The sequence below is a fragment of the Bufo bufo genome, chromosome 7 (genome assembly GCF_905171765.1).
Source record: "Bufo bufo chromosome 7, aBufBuf1.1, whole genome shotgun sequence".
NCBI classification, from domain to species: domain Eukaryota; kingdom Metazoa; phylum Chordata; class Amphibia; order Anura; family Bufonidae; genus Bufo; species Bufo bufo.
The window spans coordinates 45837489-45853607 of record NC_053395.1 but is presented as its reverse complement, the minus strand read 5'-3'; the positions used below and the strand labels follow the sequence as shown (position 1 = coordinate 45853607).

The 16119-nt window shown below is 47.7% G+C and overlaps 1 protein-coding gene across 1 annotated transcript in view; it reads right to left on the bottom strand.

The window, feature by feature from the left end:
- VWA3A (von Willebrand factor A domain containing 3A) overlaps positions 1-14600 on the bottom strand; it is a 166323-nt gene extending 151723 nt beyond the window's left edge. The window contains exons 1-3 of the mRNA XM_040441103.1: positions 14541-14600; positions 11444-11518; positions 2415-2538 (exon numbers count right to left, since the gene is read on the bottom strand). Of these exons, the coding sequence (XP_040297037.1) occupies positions 2415-2538; positions 11444-11508 (189 nt within the window). The 5' untranslated portion in view covers positions 11509-11518; positions 14541-14600. The remainder of the gene's footprint in view (positions 1-2414; positions 2539-11443; positions 11519-14540) is intronic.
- Between the last annotated feature and the right edge of the window lie 1519 nt (positions 14601-16119).

The window sequence follows — 16119 nt, the reverse complement described above, 5'->3', positions numbered from 1 at the left end:
GAGACCTTGGGCGACTTCGATCGAGAGCTTTAATAGAAGATTTAACTTCTGACCGTACCAAGGCCTTAATATTTTTAGATAAGCTGTGTGACTCTTCCATAACCAGCTTATCTATACAAGCTTGACATAGTGGTTTAATACAAGAGGCTGCTAAAGCTACTCTACATCTTCCACATTCGTTATGTTTAGTCTTTCCGGATGATTTCTTTGGTGTTTTTGCTACCTATAACAATAAAGCAAAAATAACACCCAAAATTAATTAGGAGAGGATAAATCTCACCCATAGTAGAGTCAAGCTTCCCCGCTCCTCAGGACCAATACCGGGCTTGTGGGCCTCGAGGGCTCCAGGGGTTGGCACATCCTGCATCACCTGGTTCTGACATGCTGGCGGAAACCCCGATCCTGCACAGCACTGTGTGCCACAAGGCTGGCTGCCTTCTGCTGCTGCCGATTTGTAAAGCGCGCCTCGGCTTCTTTTAACCCCTAGGCCCAATAGTGCCTAATCCAATGAGGGAGGATACACACACCCCTTCCGGCCCGGAAGGGGCCGCCACAGTGCGCATGCGCAGAATGCAGGGAAGCGCGCGCCGCCATCTTGGAAGCGGGACGCCGGGCATCCCACTACAATGGACCGGGAGCCGCTTGAACACGGCCACAGCAGCTCCCCACAGAGGCTTGGGAGGAGGCAAGAAGAAGAGCAGGCTCAGGCAGCAGCTCCCTGAGGAAACTGCCGCCGCTAGGGATAGGTCCCTTTACGGTATAGTAGGCCCGGACCTCCCCAGCCTCCTGAGGTAAGAACCAAAATCACGGCATGAGCCAGAGCTCCTCAGGCACCTCATATCCGGAGTACAGGAAACCTGAACTGAGGTGTGGTGGGGGTGTGAACCATTTTATTTCTTCAGGTTTCCTGTCCTGGATGGGAGGTCCTAGTTGCATAGGTACCGTCATGGGTGAGATGGCCGCACATGCTCAGTTTTATCCTTCAACAGCCTCCTGAGTTGTGATAGGAAGAGAGCTGCAGCAGAAAAGACACCCCCCCCTGAGCTGCAGCAGAAAAGACACCCCCCCTGAGCTGCAGCAGAAAAGACACCCCCCCCCCTGAGCTGCAGCAGAAAAGACACCCCCCCTGAGCTGCAGCAGAAAAGACACCCCCCCGAGCTGCAGCAGAAAAGACACCCCCCCTGAGCTGCAGCAGAAAAGACACCCCCCCGAGCTGCAGCAGAAAAGACACGCCCCCTGAGCTGCAGCAGAAAAGACACCCCCCCTGAGCTGCAGCAGAAAAGACACCCCCCCTGAGCTGCAGCAGAAAAGACACGCCCCCTGAGCTGCAGCAGCTGGACACTCCCTTTAAGCTGCCAGCTTGATTTTAATCCGCAGATAAATGAATGGGGAGATCTGTACTGTGAGGTACAGGGCTGGTTCTAGCTTTGTTAGAAAGATATTGTCATGTGCTATATGATGATTTTCATGTTTTTACATTAGTCATGGGATAACCCCTTTAAAGGTGTAGTCTCATCATGGACAATGGGGGCATATCGCTAGGATTAGCCCCTATTGTCTTATAGGTGAGGGTCCCACCGCTGGGACCCGCACCTATATTGAGAACGGAGCCCCGCAAGTGAAGGAGGGCGCACTGCGCATGCGCAGCAGCCCTCCATTCATTTTCTATCGAGCGCTGGCTCGGCTATTTCCGTCGGCCCTATAGAAATGAATGGGAGCAGGGGCCGCGCATGCGCGGTACGCTCCCATTCACTTCTATGGGGAGTCGGCTTGGTGGTGGCCGGACCAGAGTCCTCCAGCCACCACCTTGTGGGGCTCCGTTCTCGATATAGGTGCAGGTCCCAGCGATATGCCCCCATTGACCATGATGAGACAACCCCTTTAAGTTACAGATGTTGTGCCCATTTTGGCTCTATTGTCCCCATAACAAAACTTCCAGTCTTCTCCTAGTTCAGATATCCACCCACTTAGGCTACGTTCACTTCTCTGCTCGGAGATGTGGCAGGCTTTTCTGGTACATACCAGCCTGCTGGATCTCACAGGACCTGGTATTACCGGATCCTCTACTTCACCACCAGATACTCATTGACTGCCAAGAGGTCCAGCGGTGATCCATTTGATTTATGACATAAATGCTGTGTTTTGGCCAGAAAAAAAGTGGTGTACGCAACAGTTTTTTGTCCGACTGTCAGCTGGCATTTGCACCGGATCAGACTGACGGATTTCCAAAACGCAGCCTAATTGGTTTGAATGCTTGCAGCTACTACTTTAAAACTGATGTGAGTAGCAGCACAGGGCAGGAAGTGTTGTCATGGGGGCAGCACAACAGACTGGCATTGATCTATAGCTTTAATGAATGATCTCTCCACACATTTAGAGAGTTTTATAAAATCATTATACGATATCACTCTTACCAGCCGATCTGGTGTCACCAGAAAGCTGTCGCCTGTCGTCTTCATCAATTTGTCATCTTTCACATCTTGCCAGGAGGGTCTCACTCTAATGGGAACAGGTATCAAGCCATCTTCTGCTTCTTGGCTTTAATATAACACAAAATCATAGAAATGGTTATTGATCTCCTCACACAACTACACATGGGATCATTTATAAGATGCATCCCAAAAGTACCCTGCAAACACTGGCGTCACATTACTGGCAAAAGCATCAGCTGCTATACAGTGCAATACAATGGTAAGTCTCCAACCAGTAAGGGTCCATTCACACAAACGTATTTCTGGGTCCGTATCCGTTCCGCAATTTTGCGGAACGGGTGCGGACCCATTAATTTTTAATGGGATCGCGAAAGATGCGGACAGCACATCGTGAGCTGTCCCCACCCGTAGTGCCCGCAAAAAAAGATAGAGCATGTCCTGTTCTTGTGGACAAGAATAGGCATTTCTATCATAGGGCCGCAAAACAGTTACGGTCGTGTGAATGGACCCTAAAAGAAAAATAGTTGAAAATAGCACTAGTTGAGGATTTACATACCTTGGAATCAGTGGGAGAGGGATTTTTTGGAATCTGTACTTGCTTAGTTTTGCATTGGTAAAAAAAAAAAATCAGTGGAAGAAATATCCAAAACAGGATTGAAGGGGTTAAAGTAGTCTCTTTACCAAGAGGTATGCTCTCGTATGTACCTCACAAACCTCTGCCAATGTAAGGGTGCATCTGCAGTGTACCTCGGAGGCACAGTATATGTCAGCAGGATTTACCGATGTATACCTCTGAAAGATGCTTTAGATGAGTACGTCGCAGTAAGCTTGCGTAACGCATGCACCAGGCGTAGAAGGCAGGCACAGTGTGAACGCACCTTTAGGCATCTTGACACTACATAACTGTATTATAGCTCTGTGCAAGTTCTGAGTTGTACGGACCAATATAGAAATCTACAGACCCATATGCCTCTAAATGTGCTCCCGGATTCACACAAAACTGTGCAGAGGCACCATATAGCGGCACAAAGGGAGCCTATGGCAGCATAAGGATGGATCCACACATGGTGGAAACGCTGCAGATCCGCCTCTGAAGATTTCCACATGCCGAACCTGCAGAATTGTACAGGCAGAAATCTCATCCACACAATGTGTAAAAAAATTGCAAGGTTTTAACTGACCTGCGGTGTGGATGTGAAATCAGTAACAGTTTATGCTGCAGCTCTCCACCGCAAAGGGTGAAAGTCATAACCATTTCTGCAGTATTTTCTGTCCAGTGTGGATGATGTACCCCAGGGGCGTACTTTGAACATAAAGTGACCCTGGAAAAAACTGAAAAGTGGCCCCTGTTGTAGGTGGGTTCACAATTGACAGAAGGTGGAGCAACACAAGTAGGGAGGGACAACAGCAGTAGGCGGAGCCAGCAATACTGTAGAGCGGCACAAAATACCGCCCCAGCAGAACCAAATACCACAGTGCAGCACAAAATACTGTCCCAGCAGAACCAAATACCACAGTGCAGCACAAAATACTGTCCCAGTAGAACCAAATACCACAGTGTGGCACAAAATACCGCCCCAGCAGAACCAAATACCACAGTGCGGCACAAAATACTGTCCCAGCAGAACCAAATACCACAGTGCAGCACAAAATACCGCCCCAGCAGAACCAAATACCACAGTGCGGCACTAAATACTGTCCCAGCAGAACCAAATGCCACAGTGCAGCACAAAATACTGTCCCAGTAGAACCAAATACCACAGTGTGGCACAAAATACTGTCCCAGCAGAACCAAATACCACAGTGCGGCACAAAATACTGTCCCAGCAGAACCAAATACCACAGTGTGGCACAAAATACCGCCCCAGCAGAACCAAATACCACAGTGCGGCACAAAATACTGTCCCAGCAGAACCAAATACCACAGTGCAGCACAAAATACCGCCCCAGCAGAACCAAATACCACAGTGCGGCACAAAATACTGTCCCAGCAGAACCAAATACCACAGTGCAGCACAAAATACCGCCCCAGCAGAACCAAATACCACAGTGCGGCACTAAATACTGTCCCAGCAGAACCAAATACCACAGTGTGGCACAAAATACTGCCCCTGCAAAACCAAATACCACAGTGCAGCACAAAATACCGCCCCAGCAGAATCAAATACCACAGTGCGGCACTAAATACTGTCCCAGCAGAACCAAATACCACAGTGCAGCACAAAATACCGCCCCAGCAGAACCAAATACCACAGTGCGGCACTAAATACTGTCCCAGCAGAACCAAATACCACAGTGCAGCAGAAAATACCGCCCCAGTAGAACCAAATACCACAGTGCAGCACAAAATACCGCCCCAGCAGAACCAAATACCACAGTGCGGCACAAAATACTGTCCCAGCAGAACCAAATACCACAGTGTGGCACAAAATACTGCCCCTGCAAAACCAAATACCACAGTGCAGCACAAAATACCGCCCCAGCAGAACCAAATACCACAGTGCGGCACAAAATACTGTCCCAGCAGAACCAAATACCACAGTGCGGCACTAAATACTGTCCCAGTAGAACCAAATACCACAGTGCAGCACTAAATACTGTCCCAGCAGAACCAAATACCACAGTGCAGCACAAAATACCGCCCCAGTAGAACCAAATACCACAGTGCGGCACTAAATACTGTCCCAGTAGAACCAAATACCACAGTGCGGCACTAAATACTGTCCCAGCAGAACCAAATACCACAGTGCAGCACAAAATACCGCCCCAGTAGAACCAAATACCACAGTGCAGCACTAAATACTGTCCCAGCAGAACCAAATACCACAGTGCAGCAAAAAAAAACGCCTCAGCAGAACCAAATACCACAGTGCGGCACTAAATACTGTCCCAGCAGAACCAAATACCACAGTGCAGCACTAAATACTGTCCCAGCAGAACCAAATACCACAGTGCAGCACAAAATACCGCCTCAGCAGAACCAAATACCACAGTGCGGCACTAAATACTGTCCCAGCAGAACCAAATACCACAGTGCAGCACAATATACCGTCCCAGCAGAACCAAATACCACAGTGCGGCACAATATACCGCCCCAGTAGAACTAAATACCACAGTGCGGCACTATATACCGCCCCAGTAGAACCAAATACCACAGTGCGGCACTAAATACTGTCCCAGCAGAACCAAATACCACAGTGCAGCACAAAATACCGCCCCAGTAGAACCAAATACCACAGTGCAGCACAAAATACTGTCCCAGCAGAACCAAATACCACAGTGCAGCACAAAATACCGCCTCAGCAGAACCAAATACCACAGTGCGGCACTAAATACTGTCCCAGCAGAACCAAATACCACAGTGCAGCACAATATACCGCCCCAGTAGAACCAAATACCACAGTGCAGCACAATATACTGTCCCAGCAGAACCAAATACCACAGTGCAGCACAAAATACTGTCCCAGCAGAACCAAATACCACAGTGCAGCACAAAATACTGTCCCAGCAGAACCAAATACCACAGTGCAGCACAAAATACTGCCCCTGCAAAACCAAATACCACAGTGCGGCACTAAATACTGTCCCAGCAGAACCAAATACCACAGTGCAGCAAAAAAAAAACGCCTCAGCAGAACCAAATACCACAGTGCGGCACTAAATACTGTCCCAGCAGAACCAAATACCACAGTGCAGCACAAAATACCGCCTCAGCAGAACCAAATACCACAGTGCGGCACTAAATACTGTCCCAGCAGAACCAAATACCACAGTGCAGCACAATATACCGTCCCAGCAGAACCAAATACCACAGTGCAGCACAATATACCGCCCCAGTAGAACCAAATACCACAGTGCAGCACAAAATACTGTCCCAGCAGAACCAAATACCACAGTGCAGCACAAAATACTGTCCCAACAGAACCAAATACCACAGTGCGGCACAAAATACTGTCCCAGCAGAACCAAATACCACAGTGCGGCACAAAATACTGCCCCAGCAGAACCAAATACCACAGTGTGGCACAAAATACCACCCCAGCAGAACCAAATACCACAGTGTGGCACAAAATACTGCCCCAGCAGAACCAAATACCACAGTGCAGCACAATATACTGCCCCAGCAGAACCAAATACCTCAGTGCGGCACAAAATACTGCCCCAGCAGAACCAAATACCACAGTGCGGCACTAAATACTGTCCCAGCAGAACTAAATACCACTGTACAGCAGCAAATACTGTCCCAGCAGAACTAAATACCACTGTACGGCACAAAATACTGTCCCAGCAGAACCAAATACCACAGTGCGGCACAAAATACCACCCCAGCAGAACCAAATACCACTGTACAGCAGCAAATACTGTCCCAGCAGAACTAAATACCAGTGAAGATGGCGATACAGTTGAATTCAGAAGCTCATATGTTTAATTCATTGTACCTGATTCAAAACTACGTAATGCTCCTACATTATTCAATTTTGAGATCATCAGATCATTATATACCCGGCCAGCAGCCGTGAGGAGGGCTTGGGTGGCCCTCTGGGTGTTTGCCCACTGGGAAATTTGGCTGTGGGGTCTATGGACAGTCTGCCCCTGATGTACCCTAATACAGAACTGTAGGAAAAGTGTAAAAATGTGGATCCATTTCAGTTGTTTTTCTTTGGCTACTGGAACATTAGTCAAGGCTAAAAAGTGCTGAAAAATCATCTACGACATGTGCTTCTGTTTGGGATGACTGGTATGAGAACAGCTCTGACCAGTACAAGGTACAGCACACTGGAAATGTTCAGCTCAATATCACCAGTAAGCATGGACGTGCTAAGGTCGCATCAACCCCTGATCAATATATCAACTCCTATTTACTTTGGTGGTGTAAAAAGATCCTTGGGTCAGGACGTCCTTGTCTCTATGCTTGAGGGTGGTACAACAAAGAAATGCACTTTTTCCATGGGTAAGCAAATCTATGCAAAACGTATAGAAGGAGCAGCTTGAGGCTATCTGCTATTTACTTCCAGTGGGGTCTGTCTGGATGCTTTTTAAAGCTCTGTTTTGCTATGTGTCTCATGAGAAGCTCTGGATACTGCTGTTTCCTTGCTTTACATTGCAGCTCTGCTTTATTTTAGTTTTAATTCTTTATTTAGCAATTTCACAAAATATAACCAGGATCACGGAAAGCAGATGTCAAGGGCAAAACCATCAGGGTTTACGATATATACTAGGACAATAAATCAGCACAAATAGAGTAGGAGTCTACAAGCCCCATGGAAGGGTATTAGGGTCTGACATTCCCAAAAAGTATGGAGGAAAGTAGTTTCTGTATTCTGGCAGAACCACTACTTGTGAGGCATCAGTGGGCATCATGGAAAATTATTTCGAAGGGGACCCCCTTATATCCTGCCAGATTTCAAAATGGACACATTCAGATCCCAGATCTCAGATCCTTAGAAAGGAAAAGTGGAGACTGACCCAGGGGAGACATATACATGACAGAGTGTATCTCACTGGGCCCGGGTTATCTCATCTCAGACAGTGATCGCATATCCCTAGGATATGCTGTGTCAGATAGCTGTGGGTCCCATCTCCTATCTCCCAAATGGGTCTCCAAAGGAATAACCCATAGAGGTTATTCGTGAGGTAGCCGTGCATGCGCAGTACGTTCTCCATTTACCACTATAGGACTTCCAAAAACAGCTGAGCGCACTCGCTCAGCTATTTTTGGAACTCCCACAGAGAGGAATGCGCACAATGTGCTCTCCTTCACACTTTAAGGGCCCCATTCTGGAGATAAGGGTGGGTCCCAGAAGTGGGACATGCACCTATCTCACAATTCCAAATGGGAATACCCCTTTAAAATTTCAACAATGTAGGGGAAGCAGGGAGGTCAAAAAGTGATGGAGCTTGCTTGCCCTGAGTGGATGAGGTGTAGCAAGGGGGCTGGTATAAACAATGTCTTTGTTCTACTGCAGACAGTAGGGGAGGCTTCTGCTGTAGGGGAGGCTTCTGCTGTAGGGGAGGCTTCTGCTGTAGCCAGTTGCCTTACAGCCAGACACAGGATTGTGTGGAGGAGGGGAAACATGGATAAACTTCTATGACAAAAAGAAGATTTCTTTATACTAGTCTCAATAAATTAGAATATCATCAAAAAAAAAAATATTTCAGTAATTTAATTCAAAAAGGTGAAACTCATATATTCTACAGATTCATTACACACAGAGTGTTTATTACTTTTAATGATGATGATTATGGCTTATAGCTAATGAAAACCTAAAAGTCAGTATTTCAGAAAATTAGAATATTGTGAAAAGGTTCAATATTGCAGACTCATGGTGTCACATTCTAATGGTCCCTCAATCTAGTTCAGTAGGCTACACAGGCATGGGGAAGACTGCTGACTTGACAGTTGTCCAGAAGACAGTCATTGACACCCTCCATAGAGAATGTATGAGGTATTGTCAAGAGGAAGATGAGAGACACCAGACGCAACAATGCAGACAAGCTGAAGGGCTGATCGCCTCCGTGCCACGCCACATTGATGAAGTAATTCAAGGAGCCCTGACCAGTGCATATACTGGACAGATTTCTCAGTAGGCCAACATTTCTGTATTAAAAATCATTTTTTTTAATTGGTCTTATATAATATTCTAAATTTCTGAGATACTGACTTTTGGGCTTTTATTAGCTGTAAGCCATAATCGCATACCTCCATTACCAATTCTAAAATCCAAATTGCATTAAATAATGAATTAATATGAAAGGCAGGTTCTAATATACAGAAAGAAACCAGAAAAACACTTTCTGGATCAATATTGTAAATGTAATAATGCAAATCTGTAACTCAGATCAAAAAGAGGGACATTTAAGGAGCAAAGAGGGAGAGATGGACTACGGTCAAAAGTAGGGACTGTCCCTACAAAATAGGGACACTTGGGAGGTCTGTAATCATCAACATTAAAAGTAATAAACACTTGAAATAGATCACTCTGTGTGTAATGAATCTATAGAATATATGCGTTTTACCTTTTTGAATTAAATTACTGAAATAAATAAAAATTTTAATTATATTCAAATTTATTGAGATCCACCAATATATTTCTCAGTTTTAGGCCTCATGCACGCGTCCGTTGCCCGGCCGTGGCAGTATTGCGGCCCGCATACAGCGGGTTCGCAATATGCGGGCACCGGCCGTGTGCTCCCCGCATCACGGATGCGGACCCATTCACTTGAATGGGTCCGTTATCCGGAGGTGCGGAAGGGGGGCACGGAACTCCACGGAAGCACTATGGCGTGCTTCTGTGGTGTTTCTGTCCGTGCCTCCGCACCACAAAAAAATATAACTATTTTTTTACGGTGCGGATGGATCATGGACCCATTCAAGTTGGGTCCATGCATGGAACGGCCGCGTGCATGAGCCCTTACTTGCAATATGAGACAAAACAGGACCAATGGAATGGAGATGATGAAGGGTGGAAGTGCTGAGTTATTTATTGTGCATTTTCTGTGTTCAATGTTTCTTTAAAGCAGGGGTGGGAAACCTCCATATGTGGCCAGCAGGATCATTTCATGTGGCCTCCGCCCCCCTGCCAGAACATACAGTGCAAATGCTAATGACCGCTTCTATTATGGAAGCAGTCATTAGCATGCGGGAGACATAGGAAGGTGAGAACAGCGCTGCACTGGATGTACTCACCTTCCCAGGTCTTTTTAAGGGCCCTGCTCTGTGTCAGGATGTAGTGCACGTAGGCTGTGCGCAGTCAGGTCACAGTACAGCGTGGCAGGAAAAAGACCAGGGAAGGTGAGTGAACAGCGCCATCCATAGATGGAGAGGTAAGTTTATTTATTTTTAAACGTCTGATCTGAGATGTGGTTGGGGATCCGATCTGAAGAAGTGCAGGCTGGGGAGTCTGACTGGAAGCTGGGGGGGGAGGGCTGATAGGGGTTGGGGGGTCTGATAGAAGGCTGATCTGAGGATAATGGAGGCTGGGGAGGGTCTGATCTGAGGCTGGTGGAGACTTTGAGGGTCTGATGGGGCTGATCTGAGGCTAATGGAGGCTAGGGAGAGTCTGATCTGAGGCTGGGGGAATGATGGGGGTGTTATCTGAGGCTGGTGTAGGCTGGAGAGTCTGACGGGAGGCGGATCTGAGGCTAATGGAGGCTTGGGACGGTCTCATGGGGGGTCTGATCCGAGGCTGGGGGTCTGATGGTGGTCTGATCTGAGGCTAATGGAGACTTTGAGGGTCAGATGGGGCTGATTGGAGGCTAGAGAGGGTCTGATGGGGGTCTGATCTGAGGCTGATGTAGGCTGGGCATTCGGATGGGAGGTTGATTTCAGGCTGATGGAGATGGGGGGCAAGTTGAGAATTTTGTATGGCCAGCAAACGATGTTATAAATATCCAAATGGCCCTCGGCAGCAAAAAAGGTTCCCCATCCCTGCTTTAAAGCAAACAAGCCTCTGTAAGGGGAGAATATGGTCAATACTGCACTGTGTTACACCCAGGACCAGAGGGACCATACATGACACATGGATTAAAAGTAAGTGTCCATGTGTATCATTTTTACCTTTTCAGTTTTAGCTTTTGATGCTGACAAAATCTGCGGTGTATACCACGGCAGAAACCTCCGTTTTTTTATTTGGATGCCGCAGACCTGCTCGCGGCTTATCTCCACTGAAGAATGAAACCACGAGCTGACACCTGCAGCAGCTCCAAGCGGTGGCTGTCCGCACACTGCGCCAACAAGGGACACGTCCTTTTCTTGACATGGTTGTGGCTTTAAACACCAACCCGCGAACTGCAGGTCTGCCTCCCACTGAAAGCAATGGAAGGCAGACAGCACGCGACTGCCGGCAGAATCTTGTCGCCGTGTCTACGGTAAAATTCTGCCGTGTGAACGGGCTCTTACCAAAAATCCATTCACGCACTGCAACCTGATAATGTGGCCCTCAGAATAAAAAAAAACATATTGTGCACTTTTATCGATCTGATTATAGGGTTATAGGTGATAAAATACTTACTAAGAAGTTTTGAAGAACTGCTCATTTTCCAGAATAAGAGCCATGTTGTCTGTCTGTAGATCCATTGGGTCATTCCTGCAGAGAACAGGGTACAAACCAAAAGCGTGAGTCAGGTCCTGTTCCTAGGACTGTTACTTTATATAATAAAAACATGATGGAACTGTAGACCCAGAAATATAAGAATGAGATCAAATAAAAGGAACCGGACAGAGGCTCACAGACGAAAAAAAACCCGGGCCGATGAGTTTTTACTGATGGGCCTGTCCGTTTACCCTCCACCCTGTGTCAGTATAATGAAACCTTTTTATCTTGAATACACTATGTTGCGGTTTTATGCTATGTGGGCTTCATTAATTATCCACAACTTTAGAAGTTCTACAATACAGTAAAGTTTTGGAATAACTTTATTCACAAGCTGTGTTTGGAGGGGGGGGGGGGGGGTTATTACCTTTGCAATACTGCAGCAAATTTCGACTTAGGCTACTTTCACATCTGCGTCTTCCTTTCCGTTATTGAGATCCATTATAGGAGGCATAGCCAGCATTTGAGGGTAGTGCTTAAAGGGGTTTATCCCATTGCAAACACTTAGGGGGTCATTTATCAAACTGGTGTAAAGTAGAACTGGCTTAGTTGCCCATAGCAACCAATCAGATTCCACCTTCAATTTTTCACAGCTCCTTTGGAAAATGAAAGGGGGAATCTGATTGGTTGCTATGGGCAACTAAGCCAGTTCTACTTTACACCAGTTTGATAAATGACCCCCTTATCCCCTATCCACTTGGTAGCAGATAAATGTCTGATCAGCAGCGGTCTGACCGCTAGGGCCCCCGATAATCATGAAAAGGAAGGGAGTTGTTCCCCCATTTGAGGGACTCCATTCAACTCTATGGGATAGCGGAGCATTTGTACTCGGATATCTCTAACAATTCCATAGACTTGAATGGAGCGCCGCAGAACGTGTACACGACCACAAACTTGGGGGGAACGCAGATCACCTATTCTTGTGATCAACGAGGGCCCCAGTGGTCGGATCCCAATGATTGGACATGTCCCCTATCCTGTGGACCCCCGTGACCAGACACTTATAGGCAGGGATCTCAAGTCTCCCTGAAGTTCAGGGAGTCTCCCGCTATTAGATAGCGGCTCCCTCACACCCGCATGTGAGACAATATCTCCCGGAAAGGTTTACTGATAGCAGAGCAGAGAGATAAGAAGTGACAGGACAGAGTTTAGATTACAGGTTGAATTAATTCTTTAGGGTCAAATTGGCTTCTCAAGGAGATATATATGTTAAAGGCATCTTTTTCTGTCTCATTCAGTAGCTATAGAACTATTGAGAGAGATGTATTTTTTTTAAATACATTTACACATTTAACCCTCCATTTTAATTATATATTATTTACCCCAGTGTTAAATTCCCCCCCCCCCCCCCCCCCCCCGATGCTTGTTTTTTTCCTACAGTGGGGTAGATAATTACACACAGGGTTCACTTGCTCCTTGTCAGCTCAGCGAATGAACCGAAGATTCGATTCATGAATCGGTTCATTTGAATGAACTGATTCAAATGAGCCGATTCATGTGAAAGATCCGAACTTCCCATCTCTAGTTTACTCGCAGTAAACCTTCTCGGCGCATGCGCACAGTGCAAGAAGAAGCCGATGCCAGCAGTCCGCAACGGTGCATCAGGCTGAGCCTGTGCGCACGCGCGGAATCTCAAAGCGGGAGGAGGGGGAGGGAGGGAGAGGCGGCGCTGGGCACGAACGGCGATGCGTGCGGCCGGGCACCATGCATCCACAGACCTCCCCTTCTTGGTCACCTTAATTCAATGATTGACAGGTTAGTAAAACCTGTTTTTCCGCAGAATAAAGCCACAAATAGCTTTTATAAGGCCACCTTAGAAATCAGAATGCTACCCTGGACATGAGCAGATGTTTAGCTCACAGGGCTTATAGGTGGTGACAGAATCCCTTTAATCATATACATAAATATGATAATTTGGGGCAGGGTAATGAGCCCAGTCCTCCACACCATAGAGCAAAGTGTGCAGATACTGCATATGTCTGGAAAATGTAATAAAAAATTCGTGAAAAAAAAAAGAAAACCTCCCTGAAATGAGTTTTTGCAGGTTGGGATGTCTGTATAGGGGACATCTGTTTATAATGGGACGACCTTTTTAAAGGGATTTTCCAGCAAACAACACTTATCCCCTGTCCGAGTAGACGGACCCCCAACGGTCACAAAAGCTGGGGTCTCAAAGTCTCCTGTGAGAAGGGACAGGGGGTGCGCATGTGTGACCACTGCTCCATTGACTTCTATGGGACTGCCAGGGGCAGATTGGCCATAGACCTTACAGGGAAACTTTCTGGTGGGCCGATGCCCAGGGGGCCGCCTAAGCCCTCCCCATGGCCGGCCAGTGTAAGCTTTTGGGGATGTATTTTGTGATGGACTGTGGTACTTGGGCCACGTTGCGGTGGTATAATGTGCTACAATATGGTATTGCTGGCCCTGCCTTCCATCAATTTGGACCCAACTACAAAACGGGGCCACTTTTAGTATTTTTTTCCAGCACCACTTTAAGTTCCCAGTCCGCACCTGGGGACTGCCGACGCTATCCTGTGCATGGGCGATACGTGTTGTTTGTGGGAACGCCCCTTTAAATTCTCAGAACGTCTAGTAGAAACCTGCAAGGGCCTTACTGTAATGACATGTAAAATTGGCGCAAACGTAGCGATGAAGAGACCCCCAGTTATATTCCATGCGGGCCAACAAAGCAAGCAAAACATTAGAACATGCCTCTGTTCACACTGGACATTATAGATAGAGTGCAAAGCAAAGTGTATGATGGCTTTCTGGGGTTAAATGTGATTTTCCACAGCAACCAATCACAGCTCAGCTTTCATATTCTAACCTCCGCAGTAAAAATGAAACATGAACTCTGATTGGTTGAAGAAGCCATCTCTTTCCCTGAGGAAGCTTCCACAGGTAAGCCGTACGTACAGTCAGGCAGTATACAGATATACCATGGACTGCTGTATGAAACCTCACCAAAGCAAAACTAGGACATGGCGTCTTCTTAATAAAGATTAATGACATTTACCTGCACGGGTCAGCCCAGCACAGTCCCTATGGAATAAGTCCTGTGTACGGTCCCCTTTCCAGCCAACTTCATGCAGCAGAGATGTTACCGCGTCTCCATAGCAACGGTAGCTCCCATTTACCAGGTACAGGGGGGGTGGCGGCGGGGTGGGATTCAGCAAGGAAATGCGTTTAATGTGGGGAAAGAGCCTGGTTACTAGACTTTCTTATAACAGACGGGTTTACAGTTTACTTTAGGTGACATTTTTAGGCATTGAGAAAGAGCTTAGTCTGTCAGGTGAGTTGGTACAGTCCGTTACTAGGCAGAAAACACTGTGCAGTGTTGTGGCGATAGTAACACCTCGACTGCGCAGGCGCGGAGCATCGCTGTACATGAGCGTGCTGCAACTGGAGACCATGGGGTTATGCAGAAACGCACATAAATCTGTATGGAAATTTGTGCGGATCTTACGTGCGTTCACCTACATCGTGTGCAGATGACCTAAGAGTTCCCTCCTCAGCGGTGTCAGAGCACCCCTCTGAACGGGTACAGACAGCCCCTTACATCAGGGGGTGTCCCTGCACAGTCTGACGCCTCAGCGGTGTCAGAGCACCCCTCTAAGCGGGTACAGACAGCCCCTTACATCAGGGGGTGTCCCTGCACAGTCTGACGCCTCAGCGGTGTCCCCCTCTAAGCGGGTACAGACAGCCCCTTACATCAGGGGGTGTCCCTGCACAGTCTGACGCCTCAGCGGTGTCAGAGCACCCCTCTAAGCGGGTACAGACAGCCCCTTACATCAGGGGGTGTCCCTGCACAGTCTGACGCCTCAGCGGTGTCAGAGCACCCCTCTAAGCGGATACAGACAGCCCCTTTCATCAGGGGGTGTCCCTGCACAGTCTGACGCCTCAGCGGTGTCAGAGCACCCCTCTAAGCGGATACAGACAGCCCCTTACATCAGGGGGTGTCCCTGCACAGTCTGACGCTATCCTATCAGTGCTGCCAGTGTCAACCCCCAACTGCTGACCCCCATTCGGACCTTTATTCCAAACTGCTATTCTTGAATTCGTTTTTAGTAGGAATAATAAAGGAAAGACACAGCACAGAGTTATATGACAAAATGCTCCAGAATTGTTATTACATGGGGGCTGTAAGTAGTTAGTAAAGCAGACATGTCAGCAGAGGGGACAGGTCCTCTTTAAAGGGATTTTGCCATCACAGAGAATGGGGGCATATCGCTATGATACGCCCTCATTGTCTGATAGGTGGGACCCGTACCTACGCCGAGAACGGAGCGGGTAAAGGTGGTGAAGGGCGCACTGTGCATGCGCAGCCGTTCTCCATTCGTTTCTATGGGGCCGCCAAAAATAGCTGAGCGCTGTCTTGGCTATTTCCGTTGGCCCCATAGAAATGAATGGGAGCGGTGGCCGAGAAAGCGTGGTGCGATCCCATTCACTTGTATGGGGAGAGCACTTGGCGGTGCCCAGACCCCGGGAAATCCAGGGTCCTCCAGCCACCACTCTCCCCGCTCCGTTCTCAACATAGGTGTTAGTCCCAGAGGTGGGACCTGCACCTATCAGACAATGGGGGCATATCCTAGCAA